The 25,305-nt window shown below is 42.2% G+C and overlaps 1 protein-coding gene across 1 annotated transcript in view; it reads left to right on the top strand.

The window, feature by feature from the left end:
• LOC118211936 (NACHT, LRR and PYD domains-containing protein 5-like) overlaps window positions 1-3,096 on the top strand; it is a 30,037-nt gene extending 26,941 nt beyond the window's left edge. The window contains exons 11-12 of the mRNA XM_035389526.1: window positions 2,007-2,267; window positions 2,381-3,096. Of these exons, the coding sequence (XP_035245417.1) occupies window positions 2,007-2,267; window positions 2,381-2,444 (325 nt within the window). The 3' untranslated portion in view covers window positions 2,445-3,096. The remainder of the gene's footprint in view (window positions 1-2,006; window positions 2,268-2,380) is intronic.
• Window positions 3,097-25,305: the final 22,209 nt, after the last annotated feature.

Genomic DNA, 25,305 nt, shown 5'->3' with positions numbered 1-25,305 from the left:
TTGTCCTTGGGAGGTCTGGTGCCTGGAGATGGAGGGGCCCTGCTGCAAGGTCTAGGAATTTAGTGTTGTACAGACTTCTAGTTATATTAGAGAACTCTCTCCTCCCTTCAGTAGAGATGATCACAACACACTTGCTGTTCAGCCATGGTGAAATTAGCATTTGGCTGTGTTTCCCAAAGAGACAGAAATGGGGTGATCTGATTGGCAATAATGAAACCAAACCCAACCACACCCACAGTCAATTTATTCTGATCGAACCAGCCTCTTTTACAACTGTGCCACAGTTGTGCTAGTGCCTGGAATCAATAAATTACTGAAATACCCAAATTCACCAGCGCGTTGCATTGCTGCTAGTGTTTGACAGTTGTGCCCTGACTGAGAAAATAGGGCCCAATTAAACATCTAATTTAATAACATAGGCTCAATTACATGAACAAAAATTAGACAGTCCTGGAAATGAAGTAACAGATAATCATGAAAGACAAAACCACAGCTTGTCTCTCCCACATTAAAACTGATCAAAGCCAAAGACGCACAGCTGAGAAGCTAGACAAAGCTGAGACACAAGACCAAAGGCTCATGTTTGCTTAACAAGTCAACACTTTATAGCCTGTATTCAATGAACATTTGTCCTTAACTCGGATTTGGACTAGTAAATGCACTTCACACCTTTTCTTCACAAACTCAGTTTGGTGAATTAATTCAAGTTATTGCTGTAATTGCCAAGCTGTTTGTGAAGAAAAAACATTCTTTGCTTTTAATTGTAAGTTTTAATTATGAGAACAAATGTTGTTTGAATCCCTGCCGTGTGTTTGAAAGAGGGAGGTTCCCCTTCTCTTCCTGGTCTATGCATAATTAATTAATGATTAGAAGAGAGGAGAGAATTATCTATAACCCTTTTTATATTTTACTTTTAAGCCACTTGATGGGATAACACTTATTTTCAATGTCATGATTCAAATTACGTTAAGTTTGGTTTGGGAGGGATACGTTCGGTTATGAATGAAATGTTTGTGTTTCTATGTTGAGAGGCTAGGGCAGGCAGTAAATGCACCATGTTACAAGGCCAGTAGTACCACCCTGGTCTCTGCTTTATTCTGGTATAGGCTGACCCAGAATCTCCAGCATAATGCTTGTAGATAGAGTGAAAATAGGAAGGTAGAGGAATTGTAGGATATAATGGGTGCCAGAGTGAGGTCTTCTCAGGGAACTGTTGAAGTGACCTCTGCCCCCAGTGCCTGTTCTTGAGTTAATTCTGTGGCTCATCTCAGGCCAAAGCCTGACCTGTACAGGGATTCTGAAGTTTCCTGGAGCCCAGAACAGGCTGAATGGTGTCTCCTTGGGCTGCGCCATCAAATGTATCACTATATCAATAAAATAAAATCAAAGGTATCATTAACAGGAGTTCCCACAGACCTTTAGAATACCTTGTTTCTCTACCTGGTCATATGTAACACCAGAAGAACGGTCACACAGCTGGTTATATGTGAACAGATAACTTCCTTGCCCTTCTGCTTCTAAAGTTAATCTACTAATAACTGCATTTTAGCTTGCAATGCTGTGGGTTGTTTGTCACAGAAAACCTAAACTAAAGAAGGAAACCCACTGTCCTCTCTGGAAGATGTGCTTTATCCTTTGCATCTTTCCTTTTGGTGGTAGCTGTGCCAAACATTCATCAGCTTTGCAAGTTCCCTCACTGTCCACTTTGAAAGATGGCAGCTGACCTTCTGGGATGGGGTGGGAACTTGCAGTATAAGAAAAGGGGCCATTTGGGTCAGAATTACATTTGTAGAACTGTCACAGTTCAGTCCAGCGGGATGTTTAATTCTCAGGTCCAAAGTGCGGCAGCTGGAGAGTGTAGCACAGACATCTTCCTCAGAGCATCATCACCCTTAAAATCCTCAATTTCACTCTTCATTACTGAACACTATCATTTGTATCATTTACCATATGTTTTATGTATACCTAATATTATTATACTATAATATATGAACTCTTCTTTGCAGACTGAACAGCTGTGGCCTCACAGAGAAGTCCTGTGATATTGTGGCCTCAGCTCTCCAGTCATCAGACTCACCCCTGAGAGATCTGGACCTCAGCTCCAATAACCTGCGAGATTCAGGAGTGAAGCTACTCTGTGCTGGATTGAGGAGTCCAAACTGTAAACTGCAGAGACTGGACCTCAGCTACAATAACCTGGGAGATTCAGGAGTGGAGCTGCTCTGTGTTGAACTGATGAGTCCAAACTGTAAACTACAGAGACTGGGGTGAGTAGTGTTGTGTACTGTGTCATCTTAACTAAATAGAATTGTGATTATGGTTCTATTCAGTGAAATATTAAAACTCTATTTCTCTCTCAGTTTACTCCTATGTCCACCAGCATTCTTTCTTTGCCCATATATACCTTACTCCTCTATCACAACAAGCAAATAAAAGCAGGATAAAACCTTTTGAGGGTTGCCAGGTTTGTGGTTCCTGAGCAGAATGTAAGGTTTCAGTGGAGTCTGTAGTATCAGGTCACAGGTGATGACTGGATGCTGAGTGTCTGATTGACATGGTAAAAGATTGACCACCTGCATAGTAAAATGTTTCAGGTCTGTCACACATTGCAGACTTCATACATCTCCATTATTCACTACCTGCTGTGAACTCTAATGAAATCCATATATTTACCCCACTCTCTTTCACACACTGACCTTTTGATGAAGGTGAGTTTTACTCCTTCATCACACACCTGTGTGTGCTGCAGGATTGTTGTGTTTCTGAAAGGATTGTGAATAAAATGGTATTTTGTTCTGCTGGTAAAGCCAAGCATTAACTATTGGCCGGCAGGGTATGTGTGTACATCTTGGTGGGAGAGTGTCCATCTGAACAACATGTGAGCTGCTGTTTAGATGCAGTGTTACATCATTTAGTTCAGTCAGTCTTCTGCTGTTCCAGTCCCAAGTCATAGGCTGGATATTATACCGTTGTAAGCAGGCATGCTGTGTGGAATAGCCTGATTCAGAGGTCAGTGTTCTGGCTCTAGCTCCTATCATCTAAAGGATAACATCATTTACAGGAGTATTTCTTAGATAAGTATTCTAATAACTCTCAAATGCTGCCACTTATTAAATATTTTGTGCAGTTTATATTACTCCACAAGGTCTACCAAACATGTTGAGACATGGGATTTTAATAGAAAAAAATGACTTAATACATCAGGCTTTTATTATCATCAGTATTTTCATTGTTACAATAATAATTAAATGCAATGCAATAATTAGAGAATTATATTCGCAATAGCGTGCGAGAATAAAATGAATGGATGGATAATAGGGCAAGGACACGCAGAAAATAGGTGCAATGTGTGGAATTTTCAAAAGACACCACGTTTTTAAAGATCTAGTGTCTACCAGCAGTATAAGTTAGTGGCGATAATCAGTTGTGGTGTTCTCATACAGCCACTAGATGGCGATGCAGTGTAATTCCAGTTGATGCCGTAGTTCAGTGGTACTCACTAATTTTCTTAGGAGAGCCACTTATTGGTAAGACCATTACTCAAAGAGCCACAGAGATTGCAGATATAACTCAGATGTTTTTTCATCGTCACTCTCAAGATATTTGCCCTCTTTGTGTATGTTTTAAAAAATACAGTACCATGCTCTCCATCCTTACATCTCTTTTTATTCTCAATTCATAATTACATTGCTTTATTAAAAGATATAATACTTGTGTGTGAGTGTGTAAGGCTGGGAGTGTAACTCATCTTATGTATGTATGTACATACTGTGGATAGAAAATGAATACACCCCACTTCAAAGTTTTTACATCTTGTTGTGTCATGGTCTGTAAATTTCATGGATTTAAAATGGGATTTGATTTGCCCTGACCCAAAGTATACAACATACCGTATGAATGCGGTGAAATGATTTTAATTTGAAAAAAGAGAGCATTTAATTAACAAAACTGAAATTTCCTCGTTTTTTAAGTATACACCCCCTTGAGTCAATACTTGGTGGAAGCACCTTTGGCAGCAACTATAGCTACCAGTCTTTTTGTGTAGCTCTGCACAAGGTTGGCACACTTTGATTTGGAGATCTTCCCCCACTCCTCTTTGCAGAACTGTTTGAGCTGTGAGAGGTTTGTTGGTCTTCGCTGATGGACTGTAACCTTCAAGTCATTCTACAGATTTTCAATCAGGGCTTTGACTTGGCCGCTCCAGAACATCCACCTTGTTCTTTGCAAACCACTCCATGGCAGCTTTGGCCTTGTGCTTTGGGTCATTGTCCTGCTGGAATATGAATTTCCGACCCATTTTCAGTCTTTTTGCCGACCTCTTCAGGTTCTTCTCCAAAATCTCCCTGTATTTAGCTCCATCCATCCTCCCATCAATCTTGACAAGTTCCCCAGTCCCTTTCGATGAGAAACATCCCCACAACATTATGCTGCCACCACCATGCTTCACAGTCAGGATGGTGTTGTTTTGGTGATGGGTGGTGTTGGGCTTTCATCAAACATAACATTTGGCATTTATGCCAAAAAGTTATATTTTGGTTTCATCTGACCACAAAACTTTCTGCCAGTTTGTTGCAGGATCCTCAAGGTGTTTTTTTGCAAACTTAAAACGGGCCTTCAGGTGGACTTTTTTGAGAAATTGCTTTTTTCTTGCCACCCTTCCATAGAGGCCAGATGTGTGCAATATCTTTGATATTGTTGTATGATGCACATGTTGCCCTCTGTTGGTCATAAAACCCTGTAGATCTTTCAAGGTTGCCATTGGATTCCGGGTAGCCTCTGACTAATTGTCTTCCCTCCTGGTCATCTAGTCTAGATGGACGCCCTGATTTTGGTAGACTGTAGGTGGTGCCATACACTTTCCATTTCTTAATGATGGTCTTAACAGTGCTCAAAGGCATCTTCAAAGCCTTGGAAATCTTTTTATATCCCTCACCTTATGTGTACCTTTCCACAACTTTGTCACGGACTTGTTTTGGCAGATCTTTGGAGCCCATGCTGCTGCCTTTGTGTGAGACTGCACTTCCAAACAGAGGGACCGTGGTCAACGGCTGTTTTTATTCACGTCATCAAGTTCATTGCTGTGATTCCACACAGGTGTAGGACAATGAGTTATTGTGTGATCTTGAAGGCAATTGGTTATTCCTGAGATAGTTTAAGGGATGCTTCAGTTATGCCTCTCACGGGCCAGCTCTCCTGTCATTATATGTAACCTAACAGTAACCTATACAGTAACCTAAAGTTCTCTTTCATATCTCATGTTTGAGATCCATCTATGGGGAGATATGGACAACTCCCAGATTGCCTTATGCTCACAGCTGAGATACTGTCAGGCCAGCAAAGGATGCCTCCTCCCCTGAGGGGAGGGTGGTGTCTGGCACATCCCGTGTAGGGAAGTACTAAACACATTCCACTGCCCAAAGCTATAGCCTGGTCCCGGGAACAATGTGAAGTAATGAAACCCATAGCAGATGAGGGGAGATGTGTGCGCCTCACACAGAGCTCACCCCCAGAACTGAGTGGGCTACCGGCCTCCTGGTGACACGTTCAGGTGGTAGAACCTTGCAAAAGTATCTGGAGAAACCCAGGCTGTGGCTGAATAAATTTCCTGTAAGAAGAGCGCATGGAATACGGCCCACAATGCAGCCATACCCCTTGTAGCATGAGCCCTCAGGCCCAAGGGGGGTGTTATCCTCTTTGAATCATGTGCCATAACAATAGCTTCCACAAGCCAATGGGACAGCTGCTGCTTAGAGATACTTTTCCTTAGCAGGCAGGGGCCCAGGCTCTTTTTAAAAGCCTTAGTCTTTGTCATATACATGCGGAGAACACAGCATATGCAGCCTATGCTCCTCGTCAGAGGAGAAAGGTGGTGGGTGAAAAGCCTGTGCGTCTTAGGGGAGAATATTGTGCACGAGAGATGCACTGAGAGCACATGGAGGTCACTGACTCACTTAGCTGAGTCTAGTGCAAGCAGCAACGCTGTCTGGAGAGACAGCAATTTTAAATCTATCTCATGTATAGGCTCAAATGGCCTTAGAAACAGAGCCTCCAGCTCCAGTGATAAATCCCAAGCGGAAATGAGCTTTTTAGCAACAGGCAGAGAACAGTGAGCCCCCTTCATGAACCTGTGAATGAGGGGGTGCTGCCACATTGCATGGTCTTTCAACCCAACATGACAAGCAGTGATAGCTGCCAGGTAGATCTTATTGGTAGAAAAGTATTTCTCTTTATCCATAAGATTCTGTGAAAAGCACAGCACGTCAGAAACAGAGCACTGGTAAGGTACTGACTGACGAGAGGCACACCATCTTTCAAACACCTGACACTTATAGTCATGAAGTGACCTGGTAGAGGGCGCTCTCGTGCTCTGGATGGTTGCAGGCATGCGAGGGGGAAGCCCTAATGCGTTGAGGTTATGCCTCGAACGGGCCAAGCCCATAGAGCTACTCGCTCAGGGCAGGGGTGGTGTATTTCCCCGTTCACCTGATACAGGAGGTCTGTGCGTAGCGGGAGCGCGCATGGCTGTACATAAAGGAGAGGGATAATCACTGCAGTAACATTTCCAAAATCTGGGGATGGAGACACCATTCCCCGTACAGTGGGTTTCCCCTTGACAGCAGATCAGTGCTCGTGTTCAGAATTCCTGGAACATCAATCAATCAATCAAATTTTATTTATATAGCGTATTTCACAACAATTGTCACAGTACGCTTCACAGACAACCCTGGCCTAGACCCCCACAGGAGCAAGCCTAAAGCAACATGGGTCACGCGTAACCACAGAAAGTGACGGCTGCTCCAGACCAGCAGTCTGTTGGCTAGACCATGGAGCTGGAGGGAGCGCATGCCACCTTGGTGATTGACATATGTCATTATCGCACCGTACGAGCACATGATGTCCCCTTAGACAGGGAAGGAAATATCTCAGAGCTGTCCATATAGTTAATAGCTAAAAGAAAACTGATTCACCATGTAACCCTCCTGAGACCCCCCACCCCAGAGAGGGATGTGTCTGTCCTTTTTTCCCGTATGAAAACGATCCTGAGAGGGGTTCCCTGAGTGTAAAAGTCTGTGATTTCCCAGTGACCCAGAGTTGCAGTGTGCTTGTGTGTTACTGTGAGACAGCGATGGAGATCGCACACGGGGCTGAGGTGGAGGGATGAAATCCACCTCATAAAGACCCTCATTCTTAACAGCCCCAGTGGCAAAACCTGAGAGGCTGGCACTATCAGCCCCTGTAGTCTGAGGCATGTGTGATACTGTACTCTCGAGCCGGGCTTGAACTGAGAGAGACATACTTTGAGAGATAAAATTCAGTCCACTGATAGGCAAGCTCACATGGATACAGAGTATAAATCCACTCCCAAGAACTTTACACTCCAGGATGGAGAGAGATTGCTGTGAAACCAAGAGACATCAGATGTCAGAATTCACTTAGTGTCCTGCACAACTCTGAGTTTTGAATTGGCAATAATCAGCTAATCGTCTGTATACGTCAGTATTCTGAGCCTCATCAGTCTTAATGGAGCCAGACCCGCCTCTACACATATACAGAACACCCGTGGACTCAGGGAAAGGCCAAAGGGTGGTACTGTGTATTTGTAGAAAACACCGCGATGGGCAAAGCGGAGGAATTTTGTGTGAGGGGGATAAATGCTTATGTGGAAGAAGGCATCTTTCAGATTTACTGATGTGACATAGTGATGTTAAGTTAATCAATTAACTGTTAATTCTTAATAAGAATGTTGATTGATTAATTTCTATAGATTAAACAGTTAAATTTCAATAAACCATTTCAATGAATAACCTAATGTTGGTGATTAGATTTCAAATTAAAGAGACGTTTCTAAAATGTTAAATTAGAGAGTCATGGTTCCCTTGACTGACAGCATTAGTGAAACGTTATTGGTCCATTCCTGGAACATCAGTGCCACCTGAGCGCGTCTTCTCAGCTGCTGGTCTCACCTTCAGCAGACTGCACACCAGACTGACCCCAAAGCACATAGACATGCACATACTCCTTTAAAAAAATGCTTAGGTATTAAGTTAAGTCATTCTTTTTATAGGTCATGGAGTAGATTTTAATCTAATCAGTTAATCATTATGAATCAATTATTGGGTGCCGACGATTGATTAAAAAAATTGCCCAAAATTTTCCAATCATTCTGATATATTGAACGTGAAAGAGTGCTGTATGTTAACATTTTGAAATTATGTTGTTGAGATCCAAGATAGGAAGTTGAGAACCGTCCTTCTTTGGGAGCTGGAAATAAGGAAAATTAAAGCTATGTTGGGTTCGATCTCTGGGAACCACACGTATTTCCCCCTTTTTGTAAGAGGGAAGGAATTTATTCCTCTTAAACATGGGAGCACTCTCTTGTGTTTGAGAGTAAATGACTCTGTTGAAATGGGGGGGTTCACTCTGAACTGGAGTCTGTAGTCCTTGGCTATTGTCTGTAGCTTTTGGCTATAGTAGCGCTGCAGTGTTCTGTGTGCTCTTCCAGGAGGGCAGTAGCCTCCTTTTGCATTGGACGCACTACTGTCTGTCAGAGCCAGACTTAGTGCAATTGGATGCTTCTATGGAGGTCTGGACCGGATGTCATTCCCTAGAGTTGGCTTTCAAACACAAGATGATGAAAGAGAAGTTTATTTATGGCACCAATGCAGTGATTTGTTCAAGCAGAGATGCACACTTCAGTCATTGTGTAAGTAAGCCATGTACTTTGGATGCGCTGTAAGAGAAAGAGTACTTTATCATATGACAAAATAATGGAGTTGCCAATAACCGTGAATTGAAAGCTTTAACAGTGTTAAGAGGCATCATTTTATTGACAAGACATGGCAAGATGGACTGGACACTATGCTATAAGAGAGGAAAGGACATGCACCTGAAGAGATTGTAAGATAAAGAAAAGGAACAGAAAGAAATTGTGATGCATACCAAAAATGCTTTTTATGAAAGGACTTTGGATAATGAAGTAAACTGTTTGAGCTTCCCTTAAATGCTATCCAGAGAACATCTCCCACAATCCACACTAGTTTACATTTGACAAAATAAAGTCTGATCTGACCAAAACTCTAGTACCTACTGCCAACCCCACGAGACCCCCCCCCCCCACCCTACGGGAATAGGGGTGCTGCATGTCCTCCTGCAAGGGTTTACAGTGATGGTCCTTCTAAGGACTGTTTTATACTTCTGTGTAGTCTGCATCGTTTGCATGATTACATTGTGTGCGACTTGCAATCGGGCAGAGCATTTATATGGCATGTTGTACAGGTACAGGTAGTGATTTTCCACCCACTTACAGATACCTTCAATTCCATATCTTTCATATCCTTTAATAAACTTTTATCACGTCCATACTGGGAACGAGGCATAGACGAGGCAGACAGTGCTGGCAACATGCCTGTAGAGGACTTTTATTGTGACCGCAGTATCACAATGAATGAAGACAAGGGAAAAGTGAAACGCAAGATGAGATCAGGCTGCGCATATGTTGGGGAAAGCAAAAGTGCTAGGGAAGTGCAGGTGGGTCCAAAATTCAGGCCATGAGAAGGGGCACGTCTGAGTCTGCCACAAAAAAAAAAAAAAAAAGAAAAAACACAGAATCAGAGGCTCTGTTAGTCACTCATTGAGGGGAAAGCCAGCACACCCCTGGAGTGAGACCACGAGGCCTATATAGGGCCAGCAGCTACTCAGGCAAAGGGGAAAGTGGTGTGGATAAAGCACTGGTATGCTGCCGGTGGCCGGACTGTATCTCAGGTCCAGGTCTGAGTGCAGAGTGGAGGTGCTGTAACTCAGCCCTGTCCCTCTGGTGCTGTCCATGGTGCTGCAGGCTGGCCGGTGAGACACAGGTGAAGTGGAGCTGAGTGGCAGCTGATGGCAGGGAGGGGCAGGGCTCCAGAGGCCCACACCATAGTACATATATATGAGCATGTACATTACTTCCTGTTACAGTGAATCTGCCTTTAGCTGGGTGTTAGTTTGCAGTGCTGTGGGACGTTTGTCACAGAAAATAAGCAAAGTAAATGTCCACACTGAAAAATTTGTTGCCTTTTACATCTTTCCCTTTGGTGGTGGCCAAACATCCTGCAGCACTGAAAACTAACTTGCTGTCCACTCTGAAAGATGGCAGCTGCACGTCTAGTATGGGATGGGAGGGTAAAGCCCAGAGAAAAGATCATAGAAAAGGTAGATGAGCCCGTTGCAGAAATTCAGAGAACTTGCAGTATAAGGAAAGGGGAAATTTGGGACAGAATTACATCTGTAGAACTGTCAAAGTTCAGTGCAGCAGGTCCAAAATATTGCAGTTGGAGAGTGTAGCACAGACATCTTCCTCAGAGCATCATCAACCTTAAAATCCTCAATTTCACTCTTCATCGCTGAACACTGTCATTGGCACATTTCCCATATTAGATACATGCTTCTTGTATACCTAATATAATAATACTGTAATATATGAACTCTTCTTTGCAGACTGAACAACTGTGAACTCACACAGAAGTGCTGTAATACTGTGGCCTCAGCTCTCCAGTCATCAAACTCACCCCTGAGAGATCTGGAACTCAGCTACAATAACCTGGAAGATTCAGGAGTGAAGCTGCTCTGTGTTGGACTGATGAGTCCACACTGTAAAATGCAGAGACTGGGGTGAGTAGTGCTGTGTTCTGTGTCATCTTAACTAAATAGAATTTGTGATTATGGTTCTATTTAGTGAAATATTAAAACGCTCTTTCTCTCAGTTTACTCCTCTGTCCACCAGCATTCTTTCTTTGCCCATATATACCTTACTCCTCTATCACAACAAGCAAATAAAAGCAGGATAAAACCTTTTGAGGGTTGCCAAGTTTGTGGTTTCTGAGCAGAATGTAAGGATTCAGTGGAGTCTGTAGTATCAGGTCACAGGTGATGACTGGATGCTGAGTGTCTAATTGACATGGTAAAAGATTGACCACCTGTATAGTAAAATGTTTCAGGTCTGTCACACATTGCAGTCTTCATCCATCCCCATTATTCACTACCTGCTATGAACTCTAATGAAATCCATACATTTACCCCACTCTCTTTCACACACTGACCTTTTGATGAAGGTGAGTTCTACTCCTTCATCACACACCTGTGTGTGCTGCAGGATTGTGGTGTTTCTGAAAGGATTGTGAATAAAATGGTATTTTATTCTGCTGGTAAAGCCAAGCATTAACTATTGGCCGGCAGGGTGTGTGTGTACATCTTGGTGGGAGAGTGTCCATCTGAACAACATGTGAGCTGCTGTTTAGATGCAGTGTTGCATCATTTAGTTTAGTCACTCTTCTGTGGTCCAGTCCCAAGTCATAGGATTGATATTATACCATTGTAAGCAGGCATGCTGTGTGGAATAGCCTGATTCAGAGATCAATGTTCTGGCTCTAGCTCCTATCATCTAAAGGATAACATCATTTACAGGAGTATTTCTTAGATAAGTATTCTAATAATTTTCAAATGCCCCCACTTATAAAAAATTTTGTGCAGTTTATATTACTCCACAAGGTCTAGCAAACATGTTGATAAGGGATTTTAAAAGAAAAAAATGACTTAATACATCAGGCTTTTATTATCATTATTATTTTCATTGTTAAAATAATAATTAAATGCAACGCAATAATTAGCCTGTTATATTTGCAAAAGCGTGCGAGAATAAAATAAATGGATGGATAATAGGGCAAGGACACGCAGAAAATAGGTGCAATGTGTGGAATTTTCAAACGACACCATGTTTTTAGAAATCTAGTGTCTACCAGTAGTAGAAGTTAGTGGCAATAATCAGTTGTGGTGTTCTCATACAGCCACTATGTGGCGCTGCACTGTAATTCCAGTTGATGCCATAGTTGCATTGCTGGGAGATCGTTCCAGCCAGATGAACTGAAGTGTAGCACAGCTCGTACACGGCTCCGGCACAGCTTCAGCTGTTAGCAAGTACAATATCGCAGGTCTGACCAATGATATCATTACTGTTTAGATAAAACCTTCATGTTATTTTATATACTGGTGTATATATTTAAGTTGTCTGTGACAGTAAGCTGCTTAGTTCTTCACTGGCTCCACTAGCTAGATTGATTCATGCAGTAACGTTAAGGTAGGTTGGGCTGGCTAGCTAGCTAACTCGTGCCTGTGAGTCAAAGCTAAAGTTACAACAATTGTCAAATTGAGGGTCATGTTGTTTGAAGAAAATGATAAACGAATGATTTTTGCAAAGTGCTAATAGTTATTATCAGATAATTGTTTTATGTAACTGTGTAGTTCTAGATTTATTTTAAAGAATTACTATTTGAGGTAACGGTAAATGGCTCAGACCGAGCTGCCATCGCCATGGTAACCAACCAACCCTCCTAACGGCCACATTTTAAACAGTGTTGTAAATGTTACCGTCACGTTAAATAAGAATTCGCAATTTTGTATTGAACGTGGTTTCATTTCACCGTTGTGAACATTTTTTAATGAATGTCAAAAACACTGAATTAGTTAACCATAAATTGTTTGATAACTTGATGGTTACAAGATTAGGAAGAAAATATCATGATAACAGTTGACGTATTCAGATAATGGGTTTCACTTGTACATTAATAGTTATATTTATCTATTCATACGTTTTTAAAACGTATAGATGTTTATGGACCGAAGAACATGTCAGGTCAGGTAAAGTGCACCACAAAAATGCTGTTTCTTGTGTTTGCAGATTAAATGAATACGTTTGCAAGTCAGATAAGTTCATCATATGGAAAGAGTTTGGCAATGAATCCCTTGCAGTAGACTCCCAACCTTGAGGTTTCATTATTTTTGTCAGTTAATAGAGCCCTGTAATTTCCTTAGACTTTTGTGTATTAGTCAGAATACTTAATGAACTTAATTTACACACCCCCCTCCCTGTTTCTGTGTGTACATCCCCAGATAGCAAGCGACTCTGGGCCGGATTCTGGCCCGAAGTCAGCACTGCCGGGCTGGACTCGGCGCAGATCCGGCCCGGAGTCGCTGGCTATCTGGGTCTCAGGAATGCGTAGGTACATATATATATATATCAAGTGCCACGGTGCACAGTGTCACAGCTGTGAATTTGTGTGTGTTTGTGTTTGTGTGTGTGTGTGTGTGTGTGTGTGTGTGTGTGTGTGTGGTTTCTCCACAGGCTGGGTTGGTGTAATCTCACAGAGGGCTGCTGTGATGTTCTGGCCTCAGTCCTGCGTTCTCCTGACTCAGAGCTGAGAGAACTGGAGCTCAGAGACAACGAGCTGCAGGATTCAGGAGTGAGAGCGCTCTCTGCTGGACTGGAGGACCCACACTGTAATCTGCAGAGACTGGGGTGAGTAAAAACACACACCCCTTCAATCCTAAAGGCTCTAGTGCGACTAAATACAACACTGATGTCAATGTTTCTAATGTGAAAACAGACACTTCACAGAACTGAAACAGCATGTTCTTGTTCTTCCTCTTGGAAGAATAAGACTCTACACACGTGAATGAGGAAAATGAATTAGTCCTGTTTCCTGAACTGTAGTGGGGTGTAAACTCAAATGTGTTTGATAATGGCTCATTCCACATTAATTTTATTCTATATATAGCTGTAGAAGGTGTGTAACACACTGCTATGTGTTTGAGACACACAGCCCTGTTAGTTTATATTAATGTGTGTAAGGTGTGTAACACACTGCTAGGTGTTTGACACACACAGCCCTGTTAGTTTATATTAATGTGTATAAGGTGTGTAACACCCTGCTATGTGTTTGACACACAGCCCTGTTAGTTTATATTAGTGTGTGTAAGGTGTGTAACACACTGGTATGTGTTTGACACACAGCCCTGTTATTTTGTATTGAGCTGTAAAAGGTGTGTAACACACTGCTATGTGTTTGACACACACAGCCCTGTTAGTTTATATTAATGTGTGTAAGGTGTGTAACACACTGCTATGTGTTTGACACACACAGCCCTGATAGTTTATATTAATGTGTGTAAGGTGTGTAACACACTGCTATATGTTTAATACACACAGCCCTGTTAGTTTATATTAATGTACTGTGAGGTATGTTACACACTGCTATGTGTTTGACACACACAGCCCTGATAGTTTATATTAATGTGTGTAAGGTGTGTAACACACTGCTATATGTTTAATACACACGGCCCTGTTAGTTTATATTAATGTGTGTAAGGTGTGTTACACACTGCTATGTGTTTGACACACACAGCCCTGATAGTTTATATTAATGTGTGTAAGGTGTGTGTGTGTCCTTCTGTCTGCAGGCTGTCAGGCTGTGGAGTCTCACAGAGAGGCTGTGATTCTCTGGCTTCAGCTCTGTGTTCAAACCCCTCACACCTGAGAGAGCTGGACCTGAGATACAATCACCCAGGAGACTCAGGAGTGAGAGCGCTGTCTGCTGCTAAACTGGACACACTCAAACTGCTGTAAGTACAGAGAGTTTCCACACTGCACCTCTCATAGACACACACACAGAAGGGTTTGGGGGGCATGGAGGGCACTGTACAATCCAGCGTTACCCAAGAGGGTTGGGGATCTACAGTGGAGGGTGCTGCACGGGATCACTGCAGTAAATAGTTTTATTTCTGTGATGAACCCGGGAGAGAGAAATCCCACCATTGTCCATTCTGTATGGAGAGAGAAACGGTTTATCATTGTATTTATGGGTGTGCCAGACTTCAGCCTCTCTTCTTTTTTGGGACGTTTATTTATTTTATCCTTGGGTTCCCATACAATCCATGACAGATAAGTGCCAGCTAATTTATTTCATTTCAGGGCTAAAATGGCAATTTCTGTAAGTGGGAAAAATATTATTGGTGGAGGGGACAGGCAAGATGTGGCTGTTGTAGTTTGGGGTTTGATCAGGGACACAGTGATGGTGGAGTTTCAGTATTACAAAGCATTGGAGAACCTGAGTGTGTTTCAGAGTGTGTGTGTTATAAGGGTGTTCTATCTTCTGTGGAGGGAGGGGAGCTATTTTTGCACATGGAATGGGGTGAAGGAATGGAATACGTTTCCTTTGTGACAGATTTGTGTTTTTTTCTTTGTTTTCATTTATGTGATGTCATTGGTGTGTTGAGAGTGGAAATAAAGGATTGTTAAAATTCAGAATTCTGTTTTGCTGTTCTTACAGTGTGGACAATGGAGGAGAGAACAGGACCAAACCAGGACCCAGGAAATGTGAGTGTGTATCGACACAGAACACTTTCCATAGATACACACTCTGCTGTGTGTGTGTGTGTGTGTGAGAGAGACTCTCTTACACACATAAACACACAAACAGAAACACACATGTACATAAACACACACACACAGGTACTATCGCAGCTCTTTCTCTCACACACACATTAAGAGGTGAATATTAATAATGATAATGTCATTAATGTCTCTCTTGTGCAGACGGCTGTCAGCTCACACTGGATCCAAACACAGCGCACAGAAACCTGTCTCTGTCTGAGGGGAACAGGAAGGTGACACACACACGGTGGAGAGAGGAGCCATATCCTGATCATCCAGAGAGATTTGAGCATGTGTCCCAGGTTATGTGCAGAGAGTGTGTGTGTGAGCGCTTTTACTGGGAGGCTGAGTGCAGCGTGTTTCTGGGGTTGTGGAAGGGATGGGTTTCTATAGCAGTGACAGATAAAGGAATCAGCAGGAAAGGAGAGGGTTCTGACTGTAGGTTTGGAGAGAATAGAAACTCCTGGAGTCTGGAGCGCATGTTCTGTTACTTTGATAAATTCAGACACTCTGTTGATGTCAGACACTCTGTCTGCCACAGTTACAACAGAACACGCCTCCCTGCCCCCCCCTCCCCCTGCCGCAGTGCAGGAGGGTGTGATGATGATGATGATGATAGACGAGTGTATGTGTACAGGGTAGGAGTGTGTGTGGACCGTCCGGCCGGCACTCTGTCCTTCTACAGCGTCTCTGACCCTGACACACTGACCCTCCTGCACAGATTCCACACACACTTCACTCAACACACACCCCTCTGTGTTGGATTTAGTGTGGAGAACTCCTCAGTGTCCCTCTGTTAACTGGAGTAGAGACACACACACACATTCACACACACACGTGCGCGCGCACACAAACATGACACACACACACCACATTCATATACCCACTCACACACACCACACACGCTCATATACACATGCACACACACACTCAATCACACACACTCAGATACACATAGACACACACACACCCACACCTACACATCCACACACACACACGCACACTCTCACACACACCCTTTCTCTCTCACACTCACACTCTTGCACATGCACTCACAAATACACACACTGATGTACACTCATACACACGCACTCACACCTACACACACACACACTCGTGCACACCCACTCACACTTACACACACATACACACTCTCTCACACTCAATCTCTCACACACACAAACACACACATTCACCAGTTCACTCTCACGCCGGGCACCCACCGCACGCGTCGCGTAAGCGTCACGTAAGCAGCACGGCGAAGCAGCACGGCGCGACGCGTAGGGTGTCTCCACTGGTTCCGTTTGTGTCGCGCAAAGGCTTGCTTAAAGCTCTATATTCCTCTCTATATTCCTAGTAGCTCTCGCAGTCTGCAGTGGGCTTACATCGTGTATTTCACGTTTGTTCAGGACTTTCGATTATGGGTTAAGTGAATACTTGGTGAGAGACCTTTTTCATTTAATTTGGTAATATTTTTTAACACATGTAAATACGTGAGAAAGTAAACACTTTAAAGAATTACCATAAACTTAAATCGCAACGTAGCCTGCATAACAATCAATCTCAAACTGTATTAATTTATTTGCTTTGTTAACAAGCGTGCCAATTTCATGAAGAATATGTAATAATCATAATAATAATAAATAATCCGTAATCAACCATTGGGAATTCCCGTGTTGTCTTGTCATTCACGTCAAAACATTTATAGGATCAGATTTAGTAAAATCAGCTAATCATGAAAAAGACAGTAACAGTTTAATCTTGAAGGGATATGAACACCGGAAGCTTTGAAGTACAAGTGCAATAAAGGTTTGCTTACAACTTCATTTATAAAATAGGTGCATTTTCATCGGCAAGACCACTAAATAATCTGATTTTTTTAAAGCTCTGTGGATTATCTGGTTTTTATTAACAAGCCCTTTTTGAAAGCACGGCGAATTAAGACATCGGAGAAGTCAAATAGGCTGAGCAATGGTTGGTTAAAAACTACATTCCAACACTCGAGCTAACAAACCGCTGCTCGGTGCATTCACTTCTACGTCATTCAATAGGCTACGTCTTTCTGTGGTGTATTTTCAAATTTACCCCACCCCCTCCGCGAAATAGACAGCGAAACTAAGTTTGCCTTTTCCCCAGGTTCCAGTTATTTATTTTTACAAAACGAAAAGGCTTGTATTTTTTTAGCTGCTTATAAAATATCTGGGAGGTAACTAGGGACACACCCCCAGTAATATAAGGATGAAATATAAATCAGAGCATGTATACCTAGCATTTTAGAGCATATTTCTGTGTATAAACAGGCCAACGTGACGCGCGAAAAGCCGAAAAAATAGAACAGAAGCGAAAAACTACGCTTCAGTTCGCTTGTGTCGCGCGAGCTTTGCAGCCGGTACGCGACGCGTTCGCATCTGGTGGAGACGACGTCGCCCGCTGCCGTTGTAATAACAGTACTTCGACTACGCTTCAGTTACGCGCGTAATACGCGCGTAGTGCGCTCGCGGTCGATACGCGTGCAGTGGGTGCCCGGCTTCACATGCACACACACACATGCATGCGTACGTACACACGCTCATAACTGTATGCACACACACTCTCTCTCTCTCTCTCTCATACTCAGTCACTCACACACACACACACACACACTCACATCCACACACATTCACACAAACGCACGCACACACACAAACCCGTACACTCACACACACACATGCATGCTTGCAGAGACACAGACACGTGTCAACACACACTCTCCTGTGTCCCTCTGCTAACTGGAGTAGAGACACACACACAAACATGCACACACACGTACACACACACACACACACACACATGTGCGCATACACACTCGATCGCATGCACACACACGCACATATATATATATTATATTATAGATTTAATTGGTTAAATAAATGTTCTCTCCCTCTCCACCTTCGCTAATGTGTGGTGAGCGTTCTGGCGCAAAATGGCTGCCGTGCATCACCCAGGTGGGTGCTACACATTGGTGGTGGGTGAGGTGAGTTCCCCTTCGCTGTAAAGCACTTTGAGCATTTGGAAAAGTGCTATATAAATGTAATTAATAATAATAATAATAATAATATATATACACACTCATATACACATACACACACACACTGAATCACACACTCACACACATATATGAACACAAACACTCATATACACCTAGACCCTCACACCCCCACACCTACATACACACACACGCTCAATCACACACACACATATATACACACACTCATATGCACCTAGACCCACACTCACACACCTACACACACTCGCACACCCAGTCACACACACACACACATAGCCTCTCTTTCACATACACTCCATCACACACACACATACTCTCACACACATCCTTTCTCTCTGTCATGCACACACACTCACAAATACATGCACTCATGTTTACTCATGGACACGCACTCACACACCTACGCACGCACATTCTCTCACACCCAATCACACACACACTTACGCACGGACACACACAATCTCATGCGCACACACAGACACGCGCATGCAAATACACACGCTCATACCCGTATGCACACACACACTCTTTCTCTCACTCATACACTCACATACAGTATACAGATAACCACATTCGCAAACGCACACGCACACGCACTCATGCACTCACGCACAAACACAAACGTGTCAACACACACACATTCTCATTCCTACACGCACACACACATGTAAAAACACACATTCTCTTACCCATACGCAAAGACACACATACTCAGGCACTCACACATACACACACATGCATACACATACATGCGCGCACACACCATATACACATGTATGCACAAACATTCTCATACCCATACATACATACACACACACACCAACGTTTCTGCTGGTAAGGTTTTGCCGTGCAAATAATAAAAAATAAAAAAAAATATATATATATATATATACACTGTATATAGCCTATATATTAAGTTCATAAATTAAAAATGTTAAACTTTCTAAATATTTCTGCCTAAATGCGCTTTCAAATCCATACTGTCGCGTCCACATATTTATTTTCAAAAAGAGCATAGGCCGCGCGCTCCGTGCTTCCTCCTTTCTGAGGCGGTCGGAAGACTTGCAGCGCGCGAATGTCGCACAGTCTGTCAAAGCGCCACTTTTTTTTCTTCAGCCACTGAAAGACAAGGAAAAGGTAGTTGCTTTCATTCATTTTCACAAGAGTTCCAATATGCAAATTTCTGTGGGCAAATGCAGCTGATAGGGAGAATGCAGAATGATCACTGCAGTGTACTTATTTCCTTTCCATACTGTAAATAATGATGGATTGAGTTTCCTTATTAATTCTGTTAGGATTGTTTGTTTTTTTTTTGTTTTTCTGTTGCTTTAATTTTCTGTATTTTCAGACAATAATATGCAATGATTAAACATGAATTATAAAAATATCAAATGTTTTGCTGTTGTGATTTATTATTGTGTGATGTATTGAACTCCTGTGACACAGTAGTACTTATTTCATATTCTGTATGGGATTATGTTTGGGCTCAATATGAGTAGATCAGCATGGGGCTAAAATCTGCAGTTGAAGCACTGACATTCATCTACAGTAGTGGAAATAAAATCCATTATAAGAAAAGTTGTGTAGTGTCTGATGAATGCTTGCTTGTGTTACTGCAGTGTGACCACAACTGTTGCGTGAATGATTGTATGTTTCTTGGTATGAATGTCTGTTCATAAATGTGAATGTAACATGCTGCGAGGAAATGTCCCCATGGGGATAAAGAAGTTCTCTATGTATGTATGTACAATATGTATTTTACATGCAGTATTTATTGTATGTAGCAAATGTACAATCACTTGTACATGTACTGAAATTGAGTTCAGAAGCAAGTGTAAACATATGTTTTCTGAAGAAATATGCTTCCTGTAGTTACTGACCAGTTTTCTACATTAATTTCAATGTGTTCCATCAGGCAATTTGAAATATTTGACACTTTGATCTCACACAAAGTTTGCATGACATTGTAAATTGGTAAGATTACAAAACACAGGGCCAAGTGACTTGAAAGAATTGAGGAAATATTGGGTAGCATTGCTTTGGAATACATCTTAATTAATTTCGGTGAGGCAAGATAGCCTATATTGTTTGTAGTACCGTAACTTGGAGTCATTTTGATATGAATACTTTTAATGGCTGGCCTGGATTTTGGCAGTCTGAATGAATGAATTATAGACGGTGTATGTCTTGTATGTGTGAGTAACTTTGCATTTTTGTACGTTGAAAACGTGTTTTTTATGAGATATTATGTACAATAATGGCCCTGGCAAAAGTTAAGAGCTCTTGAGGGGGAATAAGGAGTGACAGAGGGGTAAAAACCATTAAAAGAGATAAGATAAAATAAAATAAAACAAGAACAAACAGAACAACACCAGACAAAATAGACAGACAAAAGACAAGCAATAGTCAGATAGCAAACACCAGACAAACAGCAAACAAGTATAAAATGCAACAGCAAACTACAGAAGCACAAAACTAATGACAGGTGAACATGTGCAGTGCATGGCAAGATGAGCAGCTGCAGTCATTTGGCCTCAGCAGGATAGAGCAGATAATTATTAATTAAAACAGAAGCATGTTTCTGAGTCCATAAGACAGTCTTTCATGCAGAGGGATAAAATTGTCCAGGTTTATGCTTCTTTGAAGATCTTCCAGTCTCTAGCCGCAGAGAATCTGAAGGACAACTGATTCCTTGATGAAGTCCTTACTGTGGGAACATTGATCTTAAATAAGAAAATGAGATTTTTTAAAAATTATAAAAATACGAGGGGGTTAAAACAAGTCTTATGAATGTGTGAGCCTGAGGGTCTTGCAGTGTCTGTACAAGGATGGCCAGTTAACAGATGCAAAGTTGCAAGCTGGCAATGGTGGCAAACCTGATGCCAGAGTGGTAGAGCACATCAAGATGCCCCAGTGTACCCAATGGTGATGTCATTTTAAATACACCAATTTAAAATGACATCACCATGATCTAGAACGTACCTCTGGACTAAGAGCAATTTGAAATGAAGTGAAGTGAAAGATGAGCGATTGTGACAGAAAACTGAGACTGGATGTTATCGTTTGTTTGCAGCTTAGAAATGTAGCGCTAGAAAGATAAGCTGCCACCAAGCTGAATACCCAAGTGTTTACAGCATGTGACTGTCTCCAGACCTGTTCTGCTGAGAGTCGAAACCGTGCCGCGGGGCGGGCTGAAAGGACTGTCCCCGAACCACATGACCTCGGCCTTTGATGTATTCAACACGAGGTGAAGTGTTGAGAAAGCCATGAAGCCATGCTTCTGTTTTTCTTCTTAATTAAAATTCTAGTAGCTGCTGTTGCTTCCAAGTGCGTTCAGGAAAGAAAGAGTCTTAATCGAATTCGATGGTGAAAGACAGTTTAGCTCTTTAATTCTTGGTTACAGATCTGTGTGGTCTTACGAGCTTCTCCAGTCTAACGACAACCCTCATTGAAAAATGGCACAGCTTTAGTACAGTCTCTAAACAATGGAGTCTAGCCAGGAGGAAAGGTTTCATGCACGTGATAATTCACTCCTTCCCTGGTTCCTTTTCCTGGCTAGATCAATAACTCTTCACATATTATAATTTATATTCACCCAGGGTTGCTTTCCAATGGCTCTCGGCACCTAAGTCTTGGGGAAGAGCTTGCATTTGAAAGGGTACTTAATACCCAGATGGAAACAGGATGGGTGTGGGGACTTAAGCAGGTTATAACTCTGAAACTTTAAATAAGATACATTACTAAAAAACACCAAAATCTAATAGCCAATTGAAGCCTGTTTAAGCTGTCCTGAAGGGCGTGAAGTATGGGTTTTGAGGAGTGGGGTGACTGCATATAGCATTGTGACATCAGCTACAGATGGACAGAGATTAGTTAGATTGCTAAATGGACAGATTTAATTAGATCACCAGGACGTGCAACCATCTGTAAATAAAAGCAGAAGGTCTCACGCATGGCTTCTGAATGTTGGCTTGTTTTTGGTTGAATAAATAATTCTAAAGTAAAAATTGAGCATGCTGTTAGTCATATGAGGTTAGCCCTCCTGCTATGTTCCTAGGTCCATTTTGACCCAGTATGGTTTAACTACTCGACACAACTTTTATGTTTTGAATCAAAATTGACCCGCGCATTACAGATTTAAACAAAAGAATCAATTGCAATTTTTCCTGATACAAAACTTTATTTTCAGGCAAAGGTAGAATATCAGAAATGACCATGAACATACATTTTATCCATGTGCACTGCCACTTGTCACATTTGGTTGCTTTTTATCATTGAACAGCAGTACCATTTGGATGGATGGGCGAAGGGACTGATGAGATTGTAGCATGTGATCTATTCACACTGTACATGAATGACAGCATATGAGAGCCTGAGTGTGTGGTTGCAGTGGTATGGGTTTTACAGTCTGTTTTGGAAGGGCGTGTGTGGTACCTCCTCCACTTGCTTCTGCCTGGGGCAGGAATTCCGGACTTCATGTGGAGCAGGACCAGATTCCTCCAATGGCCCTCATGATGAATACAGAGGGTGGGGTTTCGGGGAGGGTGCCATGGTGTTTGTATGAGGGGCAGGTGGGGGTAGGGGGTCACAAGAGCTTTAGGAAGGAATACACTCCTCCTGTGAAGTTTCCCACTGTTCCATACTGAGTCCATCTGAGTCCAGATCACAAATGCATTGTATGCAGACACATCAGTGACATTGTAAAAATAACCAAAGGCCACCAACTTATCCCACACATCTCCAACAGCACCCAGCTTGTCTTTCTCATGTCTTAGCAGTTCCCGCATGGACTGTACCCCAGAATATGACTCGGAACAGTATCTTTGTACCCAAATGGTGTTCCAACTTGATAAAAACACCAAATTGGTTGCTATAAATTGCATATGATCATATCCACACTGTTGAGGATGTGGCCAAGTTTAACGCTGAAAAAAAAAAGTTTATGGGTCTTTCAATTATGTTAATGCCTGAGATCTGAAAAGGGATCATTTTGACCCAAATACACCACATGGCCCGAAGTATGTGGACACCTGACATTCAAAATTGTGGGCATTAATATGGAGTTGGTCCACCCTTTGCTACTATAAAAACCTCCACTCTTCTGGGAAGGATTTAAACTAGGTGCTAGAGCATTGCTGCAGGGATTTGCTTCCATTCAGCCAGAAGGGCACTGGTGAGGTCAGGCACTGATTGGGCGATTAGGCCTGGTTCACAGTTGGTTTCCAATTCATCCCAAAAGGGCTGGATGGGGTTGAGGTCAGTGCAGATCAGTCAAGTTCTACCACACCATTCTGGACAAAAGCATTTCTATATGGACCTCGCTGCCAAGCTGAAACAGGAAAGGGCCTTCTCTAAACTGTTGGGGAAGCACAGAATCGTCTAGAATGTGATGGCATGCTGTAGCATTAAGATTTGCTTTCACTGGAACTTTCTTTCAGGAGGCTGAAAGAGGGTGTGCTTTCTTTCTCACACCACTGTATACATCATGGTATGTATTTACCAAAACTGATTTGCTTCAGGGTTCCATAAGTGTAAAGGGTTGTCATGGGTACCTGCACGTTGACTCTGAAAGGTCTTTCTGTACGTGCCTCATGAGGAATCTGGCTGCAGTCCAGGGCCTTAATGACACAAGGAACCTGCATTAACATGAAAGGATAATTGTCAGATTGCACAGTTCAACCTAGGCATAAACATAAGAATAATAATCTGAAAAAAACAAAAATGCCAAGTTGCTCACACATACAAAGCACTATATGTAAGTCATTAAGACTTGCAAAATCTAGGCCTGCCATTAAAAGTACTGATATCAAAATTAAGATTAAAATGTTACAGTACACAGTATAAGTAACATGGCCCTGTGTTTTTTCATCTTATCATTTGAAGAGAATGTGGTCATTCAAAGCACGTGTCACATTCAATTTCGGCTTCCGAGCTCTCAACTTGTGTAGCCTTCTGTCATGCTTTGTGTTCTGTGTTTTTTCTTCTGAGATCCACGTTTCATGTTTATGAGGTTTATAAGGCATACCCTTAGTTGTAGCAAGGACTCCTCTTTGCTGTTTTCCTCAGCTAGGTAGCTGACCTTACAGTTTACACAGTACATATTTCCCAGCAATATTTGCATATGAGAAAATAAAAGTAGTACCAAAGAAAGGACAACAAATTATTCAATGGAATAGTTTAAACGAGGTTTTCTACAGAATGGGTGTGTAAGATGAAGTTTGACATGATCACAGACTTTTGTACAAAGCACACTAACCATGACCATGATGAAGTTACTAATTGAACAATGTATAGAACACACGACACCATAATACATTCAGTATTCTCTGATGATAAAAGCATGTAAAATACAATTCAAAAGCTTGTGCGCGAATATGTTTTTTCACGTAGACTACTACTAGATATGAAAGTGCTTAGCGTGTGTTAAAATCGAATTGATTTTAATGGGGTGCTGTAGACACAACAGATGCACTAATTGTTTGTATGTCGGTGGAGAAACTATGTCTTGCTAAAGTGGCATTTGCAAGTAATGGGAGCTCGTAGCCCAGTAAAAAAACATAGGTAAACAGTAGAAACGGCACAACGGTCAGCTGTTGTCGATTTTTATTAAAATCAATAAATCTGCCGTCATGAAATGCATATGGCTCCCTGTGCGAGACTTTTGCTAAACCACCAAAGTGAGCCGCCATCATAGCAGCTGCAGTGGTCCAGAATTTTCTTGTGTTGCTTGTGTATGTAATGCTTTGATTGGCTGGTGTAGGTAAATGTCCAATGGGGAGATATATTGTTTGTGGGCTTGGAGCATTGTGCTGATGTAATCAGGCAGGAAATCCCCTAAGTTTGGGGCTTTAATGTGCGGACGTGTGAAGTTGGTGAATTCTCTCTGTTGAAATGGGGTCAGAAGGTACAGAAATGAATGTTTTTAAGGGCTGAGTGTCTGTGGTCATTGTGGTTATTTCCGTATAGGAAACCCTGAAAAGTGCCAAACCCTCGGTGCCGTACGTATAGGTATGGG

This window comes from Anguilla anguilla, chromosome 13, assembly GCF_013347855.1.
Source record: "Anguilla anguilla isolate fAngAng1 chromosome 13, fAngAng1.pri, whole genome shotgun sequence".
Classification (NCBI taxonomy): Eukaryota; Metazoa; Chordata; class Actinopteri; order Anguilliformes; family Anguillidae; genus Anguilla; species Anguilla anguilla.
The sequence above is the reverse complement of the archived record's forward strand: the minus strand, read 5'-3'. Positions and strand labels throughout refer to the sequence as shown.